The following is a 17,943-nucleotide window of genomic DNA, read 5'->3' as shown; positions in this document are numbered from 1 at the left end:
ATTTCTGTTTTTGATACACAGATACACATCTCCATCTTTTTTTATATATAGTACAGCACCGTTTCCAAAAGGACCATACTCCCAAATACATCAAAACTTCCTTTAATTAAAGAGAGAATTGTATCCTCAGTGCCCATTGCCTGTATTTGATTATGTTGCTATGTGTGGGACCGAGATTCTATCCAAGGGAAATAGTTATATGAAATCTAAAAATAATTTGTGCAGTATGAGAACCTGTATGGTCCACAGGAGACTCAAGAATGGTCAAGTTCGTTGTTAAAGAGCTCGGCTTAGCAAAGACCCATCTCCCCTAAGAAGAATGTGGGGTCTGGTTGGCTCTCTGTTTCAGCAAGTCACTACATTTGATCACAGAAATTGGCGTCTGTGCATAGCTCCTGTCGGGAGCCGTCAGTGTCACAGCTTGACTCTTTGATTTTGAAGAGAAGTAGACTGTAATCATGGTGCTTACTGTAGGTTGAAATTCATCTCACTCTCTCTGTAAGTATTCCCAACACAGAGATTTTATCTTCTCCAATTATATTTAAAATGATAGTTGGGATAAAACCAAAATGGAGGCCTCTGCTGTTAATCCACACTTTTGAAGGATCAGAATAACGTGGTTCATTTGTTTTATTTTTTATTTGAAAATAACAGAAGCTTAACATACATAATAAAATTTTTATTTGTTTCTTTAATTCAGATTTATGTGGCTCCACTTTAAAAAGGGCATGCCTGACAACTTTTAACTCAATAAATTGCAAGTAGAAATGACTTTTTTTTTTTTTTTTTGGCTAACGTTGCTATTTTTTGAGCAAGCTTAAGGAGACTTCAGCTACCTTGAATTTACCTTAACAAGAAGAAACATGGAATTCTGATTTTCCAAGTAATAGCTCTTTTCTGTTTAACACTGTCTTTGTTTGATGGAGTATTTTTTAATCTTATAGTTTAGGATTTAGAAATATAGTTAAATACTTTTGATATATCTGGTGGTATTTTTATGTTAAATAATGTTGTCTGTTTTTCTTTTGCTAGGTTGATGGGAATATGAGCAAAATTTATTGCCAAAACCTTTGCTTGTTAGCCAAGCTCTTCCTGGACCACAAAACATTGTATTATGATGTCGAGCCATTCCTTTTTTATGTCCTTACAAAAAATGATGAAAAAGGCTGTCATCTGGTTGGATACTTCTCTAAGGTAAAATGCGAGCCAGCATGACCTTCATTTTCTTTCCCCAGTGTTTTTAGTGGAGCCCAGTTCTTTGAACAGGGCTTTTTTATGACAATAATTTGAGTAAGTGGCTCATGTTTCTGAAACCCTCAGCTTTTTGTTTAGAGCTCATTTGAAAAGACAAAACAAAACAGTGCCTAGGAAGTGTGTAAAGGACCCCAGCACATGTGCAGTGCTGACAGTGTCCATGTGACAAACATTTAATTGCCACCTTGTAGACTGTCTAGCATATTTGATTTCCTAATGTTAAGCTTATTCCTCCTTGTCAGTGGTGTCAACATGAGGATTTCTGTGATGTAGCATTTACGACCTCATCTCTTTGACTCATTTCCTTTTCTCAGTGGTCAACAATATCCACTGTTAAAACATTGGCGGTTTGTTTGTTTGTTTTTCAAGACAGGGTTTCTCTGTAGATTTCCAGCCTATCCTGGCACTCGATCTGTAGACCAGGCTGGCCTGAAACTCACAGAGATCCTCCTGCCTCTGCCTCTCAAGTGCTGGGATTAAAGGCATGTGCCACCAACACCCATCTTAGGAAAGGACTTTTTGACTAGGACCAGCTGAACATTGGTGTTTATGAGACTGCTGAGATGGCTCAGTGGGGAAAGGCCTGGACCCACGTGGTAGGAGAGAACTGACTCCCAGAAGTTTCCACATGAGGTACACTCATGCAGGAACGCACACAAGCACCAGCAAATAAATGTAATTTAAAAATAAAAACAACACTGACTATTGATGATCAAGCGATAGATGACTGGTTTTACACCATTGCCTCTCATGGTCCTTGCTGTAGTTTTAACTGCTGGAGAAGCCTTGCCATTAGGAAACCTACTTCTCTTTAGGTAGGTTGATTGGAGAAGACCTTGCATTCTAAGGACCAATGGCTTATCTTTTCACTCGTCTAGAGCTCCTCCTTCAAATTCTTCTGCTCAGAAGCTGCTGCTGACAACTCATGAATTAAAAGAGAACTGGTTTTGAAACTGTTTGCCAGGTGTTCAACTTTTCATTAGGTGTGCACCTAAGAAAATGGTTACATAAACAAAGATGAGTGACTTTTATTGGATCTGCTTTTCTTTAGTGTTCATTAAACACTCCATAGAAGTAATGTTTTCATAGACAGTAAGAAGATATAGAATGTCTGCCCAGTTTGGTGGCACATGCCTCTAATCGTAACACTCAGAAGGCTAAAGCAGGAGGATCACATGTTTGTGATCAGCCTGGACTGTGTGGTGAGACTCTGTTCCCATTCTCTATCCTTCAATGTCCTTAGCACCACCATCCCCCAAAAGAAGAAAAAAATGAGAGGGATGTACAATATATATGAATGAACTTTGCAACCTGGTTACTTCAAGTCTGTGAAACCCCAAGACTATGAAAAGAAGCAAGCAGCAACTCATGAAAGCTTGCTTCAGTGTTCCTATATGCCCATTGGTTAATGCTCTGCACCTTCTACAGCCAAAATATGTCAGAGAGTTAACTCTGAATACTATAATAGGGAATCTCTATAACTGTTTTTAAAGACAATGTTTTTTAGAGGCTTGTGATGATATTTTTTTCTCCAATATTACTTTTAATAGTATTGCTCATACTCCCCTTCCTATTAGATAGTAAGTAGTGTTTTTAAATGTATATGAATTCAAGCATGAGGTTTGTTGATGCTTTGTTGTGGTTGTCTTTTAATGATCCTCATTGTGAACCTGCTTTGGCCCCTGGAAAGTAACATAAACAATTGGTACGTAGTCTTACAGTCTTGATTCCCTGCCTCACTTACGCCTGGGTGCCCAGACATTTTACCAGAACAAGCTCAACTTTTTCTCTCTACTGTGGTTGCCACTCTTGTCATTTCTTGCAATTATGAAATACAAATGCTTTTGGCAGAAAAGTGAAACAAAAAGCAATTCAAGAAGTAACCACATTAGTACTAGAAATGCAATTAAACTATATTCTAACAGAAATTGCAATGTGGGAACTTTTGGCCCTTTAGGGTATATACCCAACAGTTTCAGAGGTTCTTATCAAGACCATTCAAGAACAGCCACAGTGTCTAAGACGACCCTGACAAGTTTTTTGTAGATCATTAATGCATCTGGCCTTCAGACTGGAGCTAGCAAAGAAGGCACACTTCTGGTGTCCAGATTAGAGTTTAGTAGCAATCACTTGTAATTGTATGTGTACTCCTGTGTGATTTTCAGCAGTGTCTAGAAAGGGTCATTGACCAGGGACTCCTCAGTAAGCTAGTGTGTCTCATCAGCTAGCTCCAGAGATCTTCCTGTCTCTCCATCCCTGGGATTCTAAGTGGGAACTACTTTGCCTGACACTCTCTCTCTCTCTCTCTCTCTCTCTCTCTCTCTCTCTCTCTCTCTCTCTCTCTTCTTTCTTTCTTTCTTTTGTTTTGAAACAGGGCCTCAACCAGGTTTCTCTGTGTAGCCCTGGAACTCAGCAGAGACTCGCCTGTCTCTGCCTACTGGATGCTGGGATTAAAGGATGTGCCACCACACCCAGCTTTCTTCTTTTTCTGGGGCTCTAAGGCTTCTTCTTGTGGAGGGCCCACACTAGCACAGCAGGCACTTTACTTACTGGGCTATCTCTCCAGCCCAGGATCATCTATTAAGGAAGGGTGAGAGAATTGCTGTTGGATTACATTTCAATAAGCTCTCCAAGCTGGGAACAATTCTGGACAGAAAAAGGAATGGCATCAAGGATATAAATCCTCTTTGCCCAGAGTTCATCTCTTTTTAGATAGAGTGACCCATTTATCTTACTTTGCACAGTAAAATTAATTATTTGAGCCTTTGCCATTGGCGTGCACATTCAATGATGGGCAATTTATCTTCTAGAGAAAAGGCACATTGTTACTTCTTCTTCATATTTTCAGATGCCACAGACAGCTACAAATACACAAAAGTTGGGGGCTCATCTTCTTTCACAATGAAATCTTTAATTCTGCCCTTTAGACTTTTTTCCACAGTTGTTTCCTGTGGTCTTTGAAACTGGTTTGTTAAAGATCTGGGTGTTCTAAAGTAATTCTCTGATGTGGTTCTATTTGTGGTCAGCTTCATTTATGGTTTATATTTGGCCACAGTACTCACAGCCTTAGAAGCCTTTTCCAAATCTTCTCTGTGTAGGTTTTGGTGGCGTCTGTGTACTATGAATAAAATATTGCTGCCCTGATGCTGCCGTCCATAAAAACTCCGAATTCTTTAATTCTTAGAGCTGTCTCTACCCAACCTTTAGACTGTTGGTTGTATTTTGGTCTCACTGTTGTTCAGAGGCTTTGGGGTTTCTGGTTGTCTTTGTTGCTTGATTTTCCTGGTTTGAGATGCAGATTAATTATTTCTCTAGCTTTTTACTTTGCCTTCTTATTCACAGGAGAAGTGGATTTGTGCACATCTACTCATACATCTACTATTTCAGTTTCACTGGGGCATTTGCTCAGAGGCAGAAGACAGATTGTTTTGCAGAGTTGTAGATTATCATTTAGCAGGGCTGCCCGCCAAATCCTAGCTTACTCCACTGGGTGACTCTGCATGGTGTTTTCTCCATTTCCCAGGCTGTGTGAGCAAGGAGAGCAGTCATTCCCGACTGTTGGTATTGTTTTACTCTGTTCACATTTTCGAGATTCGTTATTTGTGTGTTATGGTCCTGACTTTGTAGAATAAAGATACGGTTGAGAAGCATGTCCAGAGTGGATGGTTTGTTGTCACTTTATAGTTTGATTAGCACAGTAGGATTTCTCTGGTTGGTCCTGACCCAGGCCACTGTTTCACCTCGGTGGACAGTTTTACAAGGATGGCAGCTGGTGCAGGGAAGTACCCACTGCAGCAGAGCTCTGACATACTTGATCTGTTTCTCTTTCCCTCAGGAAAAGCTTTGCCAGCAGAAGTATAATGTCTCCTGCATAATGATCATGCCCCAACACCAAAGGCAAGGGTTTGGACGGTTTCTCATTGATTTCAGTAAGTGAAGTACTTTTATTTTCATAATAGCTAATGGTTGTTACAGGAAACAGTACCACATATAAAGCTTTATTTAACCTGCTGTGTTGTTGTTTTTTCTTATCAATAGATAATGGGTCTTCTGTTTATATTTATATGAATTTTAGAAGATCTTCAGGTGAAAAATTTCCTGCCACTCAGTTGATACATCCTAGGAAACTGAGAATAGATCTCGGCACAGTGCCACTGGCTCAGAAAGCCATTATCTGAAATGAACTGGTAGACTTGAATTCCATTCCATGTGCTTGTTCTCATTAGCACCAAATAGGTAATCATTTGTGATTAAAGCACATGGGATTGTTAGTTACAAGGAGTTTTAGCTTTCTAAAATTTTGTCAAATTTTAGACAAATTTGGGAGGGAGGCAGAGGAGGCCAGGAGTATCACCATAAGAGAAACACCCTCCCCACCTGAAGGAAGGTTGGGACTCTGTTCATTTCCCTTTTGCTGTTTTAAAAGTTATTAGTGTTTGTATCAAGAAGTCCTCTGGGCTGGAGAGATGGCTCAGATGTTAAGAGCACTGGCTGCTCTTCCAGAGGTCCTGAGTTCAATTCCCAGCAATCACATGGTGGCTCACAACCATCTACAATGAGATCTGTTGCCCTCTTCAGGATTACAGGCTTACATGCAGGCAGTACTCTATGTATGTACTTGGATCTTCTGAGCCTCTTTGGTTAAGAGTGGATGCTCGCGATAATGCTGAGGTTGTCATATTTTCCTTCTTGCTTATATTATATTGGATGAATAAATGTAAGGTTGAGACTACATTTGGAGAGTTGATTCCAATTATCTAGAGACACTAACATGCAAGTCAGATATCCTATGATGATGATAGTCTGTAGCTATATGAGAATCTGTCACTCAGAGCCTTGTGCATGTTGATGCATAGATTGTAGTTCCTCTCCTTGTTAGCTGGATAAAAAAAATTTGACTATGTACAGAAAATGTAAAACCCTCAATGCAAATATGCTATGAGGATCCATAAGGAATTAGGTTGACTCTAAATCTGTTTCATTAGATACTAAAATGTTGAAGCCTACAGATAAAATAATCTTAACAATTTGGGACTGATTTGTATAATTTACTGACACAGAAAGAAAAAAATTGAAAAGGTAATATTTGGGTTTGGTTATTTTTTATCCTTTCAGATAACATTTCCAGTCATTAGTTTGTTTTCCTAAAGTCTTACTGTTCTTCTGGCCTAGCTATCCAGTAGACTAATTTATGCCAAGGAGTGCCACCTTGCTAGCTCAATAATTTTATGCTACAGAGTTTTAGCTATAATCAACTTCTTTTTCCTCTCTTTTTTTTTTTAATCAAACTTTGGTGCTTTCATGAATATATATATATATATATATATATATATATATATATATATATCTCTGATTGCTCCTTCCTCCATCTCTCAACTCTCCCTCTCCTTGTCCATCCCCTTGCCTGCTGCTTCGGAATTCATGTCATGTTTTTGTGTCCCTCTGGATTTGCACATCTGTGTGGCTTTAGCGCCTGGTGGTATGCCAGTGGGTACACAACTGAAGACAGTGGCTCCCTGCCGCAATTATTTCTAAAGGCAAAACTATCTGTCTTGTAATGGAGTTGTTATAGTCACCATCCATGAGGTGCTCATCTATAATTAGGCTCTCTGGTGTGCATCACAGATGTGCAGGGCTAAAACTTGTGACAATATTTGTATGGCACTAGAATAAAGGGAATTTCCAGCATACAGTTCCAGGCTGCCTAAAATCTTTTTGAATTGTCAGTTTCCTTCTCCTCGGGTACCTTGAACATGCCACCATTTCTCCATCCTTTGTCTGTGCATCCCCTTTCCTGATGTGACCACTTTGCCTTTCTTACCCTGCCCATCAAAATCATGCTCATTTGGTAAAGAACTCAAGAGCCTCTTCTTTTTGATGCTGTCTTTTTGAGGTCTGTCTCATACCTTCTCAGCTGTATTCTGTACAGGCATACTTACTTCTTTCTCCTGCCCTTTATGGTATTCATCAATGCCATGCTTCCGAGTTACCATAACCTCCTGGGATACTTTCTTTGTATCAAGTAGCATAGTTCCCATAACAGTCTGTATTAGTATTGGATGGGGTTCTGTTGATATGATTGAAACTCCAAAGTGATATGAAGATCTCTAAAGTGAGATCTAAATTTTAAAGGAATTGGAACCATCGGGTAAAAAGTCATAAATATAGTAGTCATGTGTTTAGCATGATATAGCATAATCTGGCCTCACAGCCTTCTATGCAAATGAGCAAGTCAGGTAACAGATGGTCCCTTCTAGTGCTAAATCTTTAAAAGTTCAGTGCAAGACATGAAAAAAAACAAAACAAAACAAAACAAAAAAAAAAAAAAACAAGGTGACTTGACCTTTTCTTTCCTTTGTCTGGGTCTCACATTATAGTTCTGGCTGGCCTGGAATTCACTATGCCTTCCAGGCTGGCTTTGAACTCCCAGAGATGCCTGCCTCTGCCTCCCAAGTACTAATATAAGAGTTGTACACCACCATTCTCCAGTCACCACACTGTAATTTCAGACATGAAATACAGAACACAATAGGACATTTTCTGGGATGTTTAGGATGATGTGATGAATACCACTCACCTAGATGTGACTTGACTCAGTTGTCCTGACAGTCCCATTGTAGACCATTGGCATTGTTTCTCCACTGAAGTGACTAAGCAGTGTAATGAAAGATTTCAATATCATTGGAAGGGAAGCCTGGGGACGTGGCTCAGTGTAGAGCTTGTGTCTAACAAGCATAGGCACTAGAATCAATCCCTATTGACACTGAAAGGGGTGGGTAGGAAGTAGTTCAAAGGGAACGGGTGTTCGTCTGGAGTTTTACAGTACTCAAAAGGAAATGAGAACTGATATGAGTAAGCCCAATAAAAATTCAATTTAAAACCAGAAGAATTCCTTGGCTGACCATTTTAAAGAAGACAGAGAATGCTGTCGAAAATAAATGATAGTGTCTCCTTGGGAGTCACTTAGAATAACCGTAGATAAATATCTTTCCAGAACTATTTCTTTCCAGTCTTTTACAGGAGAAGGGAGGGGATAGAGCACATGACCTCTCATCAATTTTGCCTCATAATTCAGTGTTCTGGGTAAGAAAGATAAACAGGGTTTGGAAGGTTTCTAAAATATGTTCTGTTCAGTTAAAAGGAACTCTTATTGATTTGGGTTCCATTGTATGAACCTGGGATCTTTTGTCCAAAGTTGCATTTTCATTAAATCAGATAAATTATAAAGTAAAGAAGTCCTTGTCAATAATGATTGCTAACTTAGCCAACTGAAACAACACACAGGTGGAGAGGAAGCTATGGCTGCCCAGCTGCACTTGGACTGTAGCTAGGGTCCAATACAGGATGTGTGTGCATGAAGAACTAAAGGCTCAAGGCTTTGGTGTGCTAGCTAGTACAGTAAGAAAAGCTGTGCACAGGACCAACTGCTGCCCTTAGAACGTGGCTCTGCCTTCTGGGACCACCTACCTGAGGTTTTGAAAGTGAGGTTTCACAGGAGGCTGTTTGCATGACTTGGCCAGAGTGACTAAAGGTCCCATGCCCAGCCTGCTCATAAACTAACTCATGGGCTTTATGACAGCCCCAAAATTAACTTTTTTCAGGAGAGCATGATGGACAGAGGCTGATGATGATACCACATCCTTTTCTCCTGGATTCTGAGATTTCTTCCCCTTTAGTCACAAAAACTTTAAAGCCCTCCTATACACACACACATACACACACACACACACACACACACACACACACACAGAGAGAGAGAGAGAGAGAGAGAGAGAGAGAGAGAGAGAGAGAGAGAGAGAGAGATGTCAAGACTTCAAAGAAGCCCACTTCCCACAAAACTTCTGTTACTCTTTGCCGCCCACAGATAAGGAAAATAGCTGTTCTTCCCACAGGGTGCAGCTAGGCACTGGAGTGCTAGAATGTTCCTTCCTGAGCCCAGGCCTGCTCTTGCTGTGCCAGCTGTTCATCAATACCTAATACTGTTTCCCTGTTTATTTTGAAAGAAATGTCAGCCTTGAGAGATAAGTTACAAAATTACACCTAGAATTTTTTTTTGTATTCTTACCTGGATCCCCTGGGCTTTGGCATTTATTGTGTCTGCTCTTTTACTATTACTCCTCTGTCCCACATCTGTTTCCTGAATTGTGATGGTAAATGGCTGGGTTTGAAGATGCTCTTCTCCATGCCCCAACAAACTGTCAGTGTCAAGACATTCCCGTAGACTCGACCTTACTGTCTTACCACATGTGCTAGATTCTGATTTCTTCTTGCCAGATTTTCCTGCTGTCCTTTCTGACTGGTAATACCCCCAGTGTAGGTTCCCATGTTACATAAGCTTCTTATCTCAGCACATTTAGCATTGAGTCTCCTGAATTTCCTGAGACCTGGAATGGATCTGCATGTCTCTTTTAAAGTTAGTTCCTTGGATACTGTCAGGTGCATGAGACAGTTCTGGACAGCACCTACCTTTCCTTTGGGGCTTCTCTGGTGTTTCATCATTATTAGATTTGGGTGGTAAGCATTAGGGGAGACGTACTAGGGATGCTAAGGTATGTCCTTGGGGACATTAAAAGTACTTAGCTGAGCCAGACGGTGGTGGCGCACGCCTTAATCCCAGCATTTTGGGAGGCAGAGGCGAGTGGATCTCTGTGAGTTCGAGGTCTACAAAACTACACAGAGAAACCCTGTCTTTCTTTCTTTCTTTCTTTCTTTCTTTCTTTCTTTCTTTCTTTCTTTCTTTCTTTCTTTCTTTCTTTTTTAAGTACTTACCTGGTTACGAGGTTCTGATGGTACCTTATTTATTTATTTATTTTTGTTCCCATTGACTTGTCAGCCAGTAGTGGCTATATATGCAGCATGTTTGTGTAGTGTATGTTCAGAGCTCACGAGAAATTCAAGTGCCAACAAGCCAGGCCAAACATGGAACTCCACGCTCAGGGGACTGACATACTCAGAGCATGACTACATGAGGAAGCATGTTAGATGTTTGGGTCACTACAGACATACTAAAAACTCAGGGAGTCCAGTATTCAGCAAGGGGTCTGCATTAGAGAAAAATCGAGTAGAGGTCACTGGGCATGCAGTCTGGGGTCGTGTGTAGGGAGCTCCAGTATCCAAGGGGCTGATAGAGAATCAGAGAGTGTCCAGAAACTGAAAACTGGGGGAGGATAGAGTCCAGAAAAACACAGGAGATCAGCATTTCAGCGCTACCAGTGATCCTAACACAGCTGGTATTTCTAAACTACTTGCTATGTGTCACCTCAGTTACACACATGAACTCAGTCCTCACAGAAAACTATGAGGAAAGTGACTTTGGGAGCACAGTGACATCAAGAAACCTATCACAGGTCTTCCATGTTCCAAAGTAAAAACATGTAAGAGGCCTACTCAGAGAACTATACCTTAAATAGACTTAAAAGAAATGAATTCAGGACTGGCAAGGGGACTTAGTGGGTAAAAGTGCCTGCCTAGCAAGCTTGACAACCTTCATTTGATCCCCAAGATGGAATCCATGGTAAAAGGAAAGATCTGAGTCCAAAACAGTGCCACCTCCCCTCCTTCTGGGGCTGTGCGTGTGTGCGTGCGTGTGTGTGTGTGTGTGTGTGTGTGTGTGTGTGTGTGTGTGTGTGTGTGTGTGTGTGTGTGTGTGTGTGTCACACACATTAGGCAATGCTGATGAGAAAGATTGAATTGAAAACAAAAAAAATCCATATGCAGTTTTTAATACAAAGTAGTAAAAGACACTCAGTGAAATTAATTATACTTTCCTAGCTAAAACACTAAAAACCTACTAACTAGAATTGTAGATTTCTTTTAAAGATTTATAGATTATGTATACAGTGCTCTGTTTGCGTGTATCCCTGCAGGCGAGAAGAAAGCACTAGATCTCATTACAGATGGTTGTGAGCCTTCATGTGGTTGAGCAGCCAGTGCTCTTAACCACTGAACTATCTCTCCAGCAACCAGAATTGTAGATTCTAGGGTCAACAAGATAATTAGCTCAATAGGTAAAAGTGCTTGTTTTCGACCCTGATAACCTGAGTTTGGTCCCAGGAACCCAGAGAGTAAGAGGGGAACTGATTCCTAACAGTTATCATCTGACCTCTATATGCACTCTGGTACCTATGTGGGCTAACATATATATACATCCACACAATGATGAGGGTGATGAAATTATTAGGGGTGGGAAGCTGGTGTCTTTCAAGACAGCTGCACTACACAGTGAGACCCTGTCTCAAACAAACAAGCTAAAAGGAATGGACTCTTGCTTTTCTTAAAACAACTTCCACACAATTTAAGTAAAACTTAAAAATGCTTAGTCAGAAATTTCGAATGACTTCAGTCTTATGAAAACTGATTTTATTTTTCAGGTAAAGTTTAATGTTGGCTTGTGTCTTGTAAGAAGTAGGGTTTGAGTTCCATTGGCAGCTTCATCGGTTGTTAACAGGGCTGTGTGGAGCCACTGGCCTATTTCAGAGGACAGGTGTGTGGAGCATTGTGGTACATATTCCCTCAGAAACTGTTCCTAGCCATGCTAGGCCATGCTGAGACACCACACTTCTCCAGTGAGGGGTTCTGGGCATCTTGCATATGAGGGTGACTTGGGGCTACACTTTTTCATAGGTGACTCAAGAATGAGTCCAGGTGGTTAAAATAGTTGCGGTGACCAGAATTCTCTCCTAGAAGCTTTATCTTTTTACCCTGAGAGCCAGGTAAATTTGGCCACATGCACGTTGGGTCGTGGTCTTAAAGCTCTTACTAGGGACATATTCTTTCCTGAGTAGACTTCCTAGAAAATGTGTCACCCCACCCATCTGAGCCTGCTAGGCCAAATATTACAGGGTGTGTTTAAGAAGGCTGACTATAAGGATGTTTGAGGCTGAAAACCTCCTCTGTGGAGTGTTAGCAAAGTGAATGAATGGTGGTAGTATACGCAGCTTTACTTTAATAGTTAGCTCTTAAAGTGGCACCGACCATTTTAAAAAACAAAGCATGGCTTTCAACTAAGCATGTAGAAAGTTTTTGTGAAGTTCCATAGATATTATGTACCCATGCTGCGTTTTGTCATTTTCTTTCAACAAAAGAAAGCTTTCTGGGAGAGCCTGGCACTTGGTAGGCACTTTATTATTTTTCCAACAAATGAGCACCAAATTACCACAAGGACTTGATGAGCACATGTGGTTCTTATGAACAAAAAAAAAAGGAGCCTACTATACCAGTATTGGCACATCTCTTCCCAGTGATACTGGCCTGCTCCCCTCTGAGGCCTTGTTGTCTGGTGGAATGCAGGCTCTCTTCAGAGAAAGGATTGCCATTCTCCACTGCCAGGCTTGGGCAGAGAGGAGAGAGGGGTGATGAAAGTCACATTTATACTCAGTCTGTTGAAGAGGCACTTATCTTTCCCTTTTCTCTTATCAGATAGTCCGTTTCTTGTCGCATTTATTTTGGAAGGAAAATGCCAGTGTTAGTCCTCAGAAACTGTCAAGCAAGCTCTCACTGCTCATTTCCCCTGCAGCTGTCCTCCCTGGCCAGTGCGGGCAAGGCAATCACTAAGAAATATAAGATGTCCTTGTGAAGTGGTGCTCTGAGATAGGGACATCTCCCTTGACACTTGGAAGGTCCTAGGCCCTCAGCAGTCATTGGGTTTTTGTAGGTCCCTGGAAGACTTGTTTTGATCTGTATAATCAAATGTAATGATGACATTTTAATAGATGCTAGTCTGTAATATAATAAGGAATGAATATTTTCCTTATTTTCTCATTATAATATGTTTCACTAAAAGCCTTTGCCACTGATGTTTTAGTACATGAGCTGGTGTATGATGTATTTTAATATGATAAAGATAACATCAAGGCTGAAAATTGAGTTTGTGGTGATTTATTCAACAGTTGACTTACCAAATGCATTGAAATACATTGCATGAGGCATAGCAGCCAGTGGTTTATTTATGTATCTTTTTTCAAAGAAACTAAGTTTGTCATAAATAAGAACAAATAAATAGTTTGTATAGAATAGTTTGTATTCATTGCTTCTGTGAAAACATTGTAAATATGAAACATACGATCTGCGGTCTCATTTTCTTCTGAAAGCTACTTTTTGCTTTATAGAACTCAGAATTTTTCAGGTTTTGGCATGCAGGTGGGTTTTGTTGTCAAATCTTTGTTCAGATTCCTTAGCAGTAGGCATTTGCAGTGAGTCATGTTGGAACCCACAACTGGACAAATTCTATTCAGATAACCAGTGAGCAACAGCCCAGTCAGCAGCAATTGAGTGGAGCCTTGGCAGTGGCATCCTGAGGACCGGGATTTATTCGGTGTTGAATGCCCAGCCATAAGCACAGTGCTTGTCACACAGCGGGCATGCAGTAAAGATCTGGTAAGGGCATAAAAGAGTGCCTGACTCTTCTCCTTGGACTGCTGTGAGCACCTCCCAAATACACCCAGCTAGCTTCTGACACAATTAGTTCTCCATCTGAGCTTTTTCCCATCTTTGTCTTGTCACATTCAGATCTTTGTTCCTCCTTCTACAGACATGCTTTACCTGCATTTTGCCAGGGATGTCCTCAGGGGTGCTGACAGGAGAGAATATGATACAGTCCTTGCCGTTTGGGTGCGGGTGTCAGACACAGGGATATTTTCTCGTCCCTGAAGTGCTAGGTGTGAGGAGTATGCATGAGCCTCTGCAATGGGAAATGCTTCCGGCTCTCTTTCACTGGCACAGCTAAGGTATTTTATTTGTAAGGCAATTTCCCCACTGTTAGAACAAGATTACACATGGCTTTGTTCTTTTGAGGAGGGGGCAGTTCAAGACAGTGTTTCTCTGTGTGGCCCTGGCTGTCCTGGAACTCGCTCTGTAGACAAGGCCTCAAACTCAGAAATCTGGGATTAAAGGTCTGCGCCCCCCACAAGCAAGATTTTGTTCTTATTGGTTGGAATTAGTTCTCTGCCTGGTTTTGGTTCCAAGGTGACTATTACCCTTAAATGTATTTTCTAGCTTATAAGAGAATCAATCAGTTTGATTTATAAATAAATAAATAAATAAATAAATAAATAAATGAGCAAAACCATTCTACTATAAAAGGTTGCCTACCCCTTCAGGACAGTTCTGATAACACAGATAATTTCAGATGGCCAGAAGATTGTTTTGTTTTCTCGCTTGCCCCTTCAAAAAAATTTTCTTTTAGGAGAATATTTTATTTTTTCTTTATTTGTTTAGAATGTGTTAGAGAAATGCAGTTAGGGATTAGATTGCCCTACCAGATTTGGTTTGACATAGTTTTATGTTAATACACCACAATGTCAAGTCTAACCATTTAAAGGTATATTTTTTATAATTATGTTAGATCTTGCTTTGGATTAACATTAAAGAAAATCCTTTTTCAACAAAGTGTTTTATTGTTTTTAAAGTACATAAAAGTAATTGTGTTTTCAAAATTGCATTATTTATATAACCATTTGTCCATGTTGAAACAAGTACACAGCACAGTTATGCTATCAAAGCAACCAAAAATAATGTTGCTAAAATTGTGAGAAAATGTAATGCAGGTAGATCTAGGAACTAGGTAGCATTCTTTGTATGGAAAAGGGTGTTCTGTACTGGGGAGACAGCCCATTTGCTGATAGTGCCTGATGTTTAGATTTCTGGCATCCCATGATAGCTCAGTGCAGTGGTTCACACCTGTAACCTCAGTGCTGGGGGAAGTGAGGAGCAAGGAGAGAGGGGTAGAAAGATGCCTGGAACTCACTGGCGAGGCAATCTAGCCAAATAGGTGAGCTTCAGGTTCAGTGAGTCCCTGTCTCAAAAACACGGGGTGGAAAAGAGATCAAGGAAGACATCCAGAGCTGACCTGTGGCTCAAGAACATGTCTCTGTCATTCTGGAAGTAAGGAAGTAAGAATTGCTAGGATCATACCAGAAGAACTCAGGAGTTACCTTGAAAAGCCTCACTAACAATAAGTATGTTAATAAAGATAATTATAATGAAACATGTCAAATTCAGAAGTTACAATGATACTGAAAGCTAATCTGAACAATGAGAAGAACCAGGTCATTGTCTTGAAACTGGTAAATGAATGCCTTTCTTACATGAGCTGTACCTCTAGGTGACCAAGTGGTATACAAGGAAAGCATCTATTAACTTGTGCAATCTCCTCCCATGAAGTAATGGGGCCACACATTGAATATCAGTAGCTGCAAACTGCAAAAAGAGAGGCAAACAGACATAATCAAGCTTCTGCTGGTGTTTTGGAGGAAATGACGTAGGAGAACATACTGAGCATGCCACTAGGGGAGCCCCAAGATCAAAAACAGATGAGAAAAAAAAGTAGAGTAGAAGGAGAAATCCACACATTAAAAGAACATTCTTTTTTTAATGGACAAAGCTGTATTAGCACCTGGATATTTATGTGGTAAAAGTCCAACAATAATAATAATAGGAGCTGGAAAGATGGCTCAATGGTTAATAGCACTGGCTCCTTTTTCAGAGGTTCAATTTCCAACTCTCACATGGTAGCTCACAACCATTAATAACTCCAGTTCTAGAGGATCCAGTGCCTTCTGGCCTCTATGGACACTAGGCATACAAGTAAACCCTTCATAAAATAAATAAATCTAAAATAATAGGAATAATAAAAACCTATGGAGAAGTGCCAGGAAAAAAGCCCTGTTAATGAGGGGGGGAGAGGGAGGGAGGGAGGGAGGAGATTGCCTGGGACAAGCAAGGTTCCCTGGTGGTGATCAGCAAATTCTATGTCACAAACCTAGGTGACAATTACACCGGCAGTTGCCACGAGGTAATCCACTAAGCTGTGCCTTGTGTGTACTTTTCTGTATTTGTGGGAGCATGTTTTGTTTTAAGCCATTGTTTTAATGTGGGAGGTCACACAACCATAGCATCTGTTTTATAGCTGTAACTCTTAAAACTGGACAGCCTTTTATATTTATTGGTGGTATTACATCAGGAGTGTTGTAAAGACAGATAGTTTTTCACCTTTACTGCTTTACATGAGAAATGTTAAGTATGTAAGTGCTTGGTGCTTAGCGCCGGCTTCCTGTCAGCCTTTGTCACAAACATCACTAGACTCAGATTGTCAAGTGTCAAGTCTCTTAGACAGTGGCCTTCCTTCCTTCTACTTCCACCCTGGAACACAACTGAAGAGTGAAGAGTGGTGACATAGGAGATTCAGAGAAGACATATTTATGTAAGGACTTAAGAGAGAGAATTCAGCATTAACAGTACTGGCTCCTCTCCCACAGGACTGGGGTTTGATTCCCAGAGCCCTCATGCAGCTCATGACCATCTGTGACTCCAGTTCTAGGGGATCCATTTCATTCTTTTGGCCTCCATAGACACCAGGCACTCACAAGATGCACAGACATTGCATGTGGGAAAAAGAAAGAAAGAAGAAATAATAAAAAAATAACTTAAAAATTAAATGATAATAAAGAAATGTTTGTACAATGGGGTAGACTGGAAAGAAACTCCATAACCGGGGCCAAAGAGATGACGAGACATTACAGCCTTAGCATTCATGCTCAGTTTACTTTCTGTTTATTAATATCCCTAATTAACAAATACAGTCCTAGCAGACACTGCAGGAGTGAGAAAGAAATGCCCTTCCCCCTAGGATACTGAGTCCAATGCACGTAAGAAATTGGGACGGATATTTGGGCATTTAGAAAATAGTGCTTGCAAAAGAGAAAATGGAGGAAAAAAAATTGAAGCTGAGCTGGGTGAGAGGACACCTGGAGTTGGCCTGTGGCTTGTATTGTTCTCTCCCTCCCTCCCTCTCTTTCTCTTTCTCTCTCTTTCTCCCCGCCCCCCCTCAAGATGGCTTTCTGTTCTTCGGTCCAAAGTCCTGCCCTGTGCTGTGCCTCAATGCTATATCTTTCTCCGTGAAATCAGGGACATAAGAATGCTTTTTCCTGCCATAGCTGAAGATTCATCAGAGGACCCTGCCAGCCTGCCTTCCACTCTGCAGCTTTTTAGTTGTTCCAGTTAAAAACTTACACACCATAGCAAGTATTTTTAGCGAAGAGATGAAATGAATGGTGCTTGTGAGTTTGTTTTAAACATCATTTAGAATGCTAACCATTTAGATAACTCTTCCCTGAAGAGAAGTTGCCAGGTTTCAGTACAACTGGGAGCTTTTCAAATGATTTTCTTTGAAATACTTTCCTGCCAAGTTTTCATAAATTAACTTTTTTTGACCTCATCAGATATAATTAAATATCTGCTAACAGTTTAAAACCAAGGAAAGAGTGATTGTGTATCTCAGTCTCCGTTTCTCTACAAATTGTACAGGAAGTTTGTTTCTGTTCTGCAGCAGAGTAATTACATGAGACAGTTACATAATTTCCAGTTCAGTGTACTCGCCCATAATCACACACTCCCACCTTGGTGCATATACTCTCCTGAGTATGGGTGCTGTCCTTTAACTTGTAAATGATGATCCATGTGATCATTGCATTATAGTATTGAATTTAGTTCTTGGTAATGAAACTTCAGGTATTACCATGTGTTTGATTGAGTTGCTGTTATTTACATGGTTTGTGGCTCTTGGATTTAACAGTTGCCTGGTAGTGAACAAATTAAACTCCCTGAGGTTTGTCTCTAGCTAAATATGGAGAGCAGAATCTTGGGCAGCCTGATCAGAACAGTACCTACAGTGCATGCAGATACCCAACTACG

At 40.5% G+C, this 17,943-nt stretch overlaps 1 protein-coding gene across 6 annotated transcripts in view; it reads left to right on the top strand.

The window, feature by feature from the left end:
* Positions 1-17,943, top strand: part of Kat6b (lysine acetyltransferase 6B) — a 165,873-nt gene that overhangs the window by 126,941 nt on the left and 20,989 nt on the right. For all 6 annotated transcript variants that reach the window (XM_027387511.2, XM_027387512.2, XM_035452258.1 and 3 more), the window contains 2 exons: positions 1,033-1,194; positions 5,090-5,183. In XM_027387511.2, coding sequence (XP_027243312.1) covers positions 1,033-1,194; positions 5,090-5,183 — 256 coding nt within the window. The remainder of the gene's footprint in view (positions 1-1,032; positions 1,195-5,089; positions 5,184-17,943) is intronic.

This window comes from Cricetulus griseus (genome assembly GCF_003668045.3).
Source record: "Cricetulus griseus strain 17A/GY chromosome 1 unlocalized genomic scaffold, alternate assembly CriGri-PICRH-1.0 chr1_1, whole genome shotgun sequence".
Classification (NCBI taxonomy): Eukaryota; Metazoa; Chordata; class Mammalia; order Rodentia; family Cricetidae; genus Cricetulus; species Cricetulus griseus.
The sequence above is the reverse complement of the archived record's forward strand: the minus strand, read 5'-3'. Positions and strand labels throughout refer to the sequence as shown.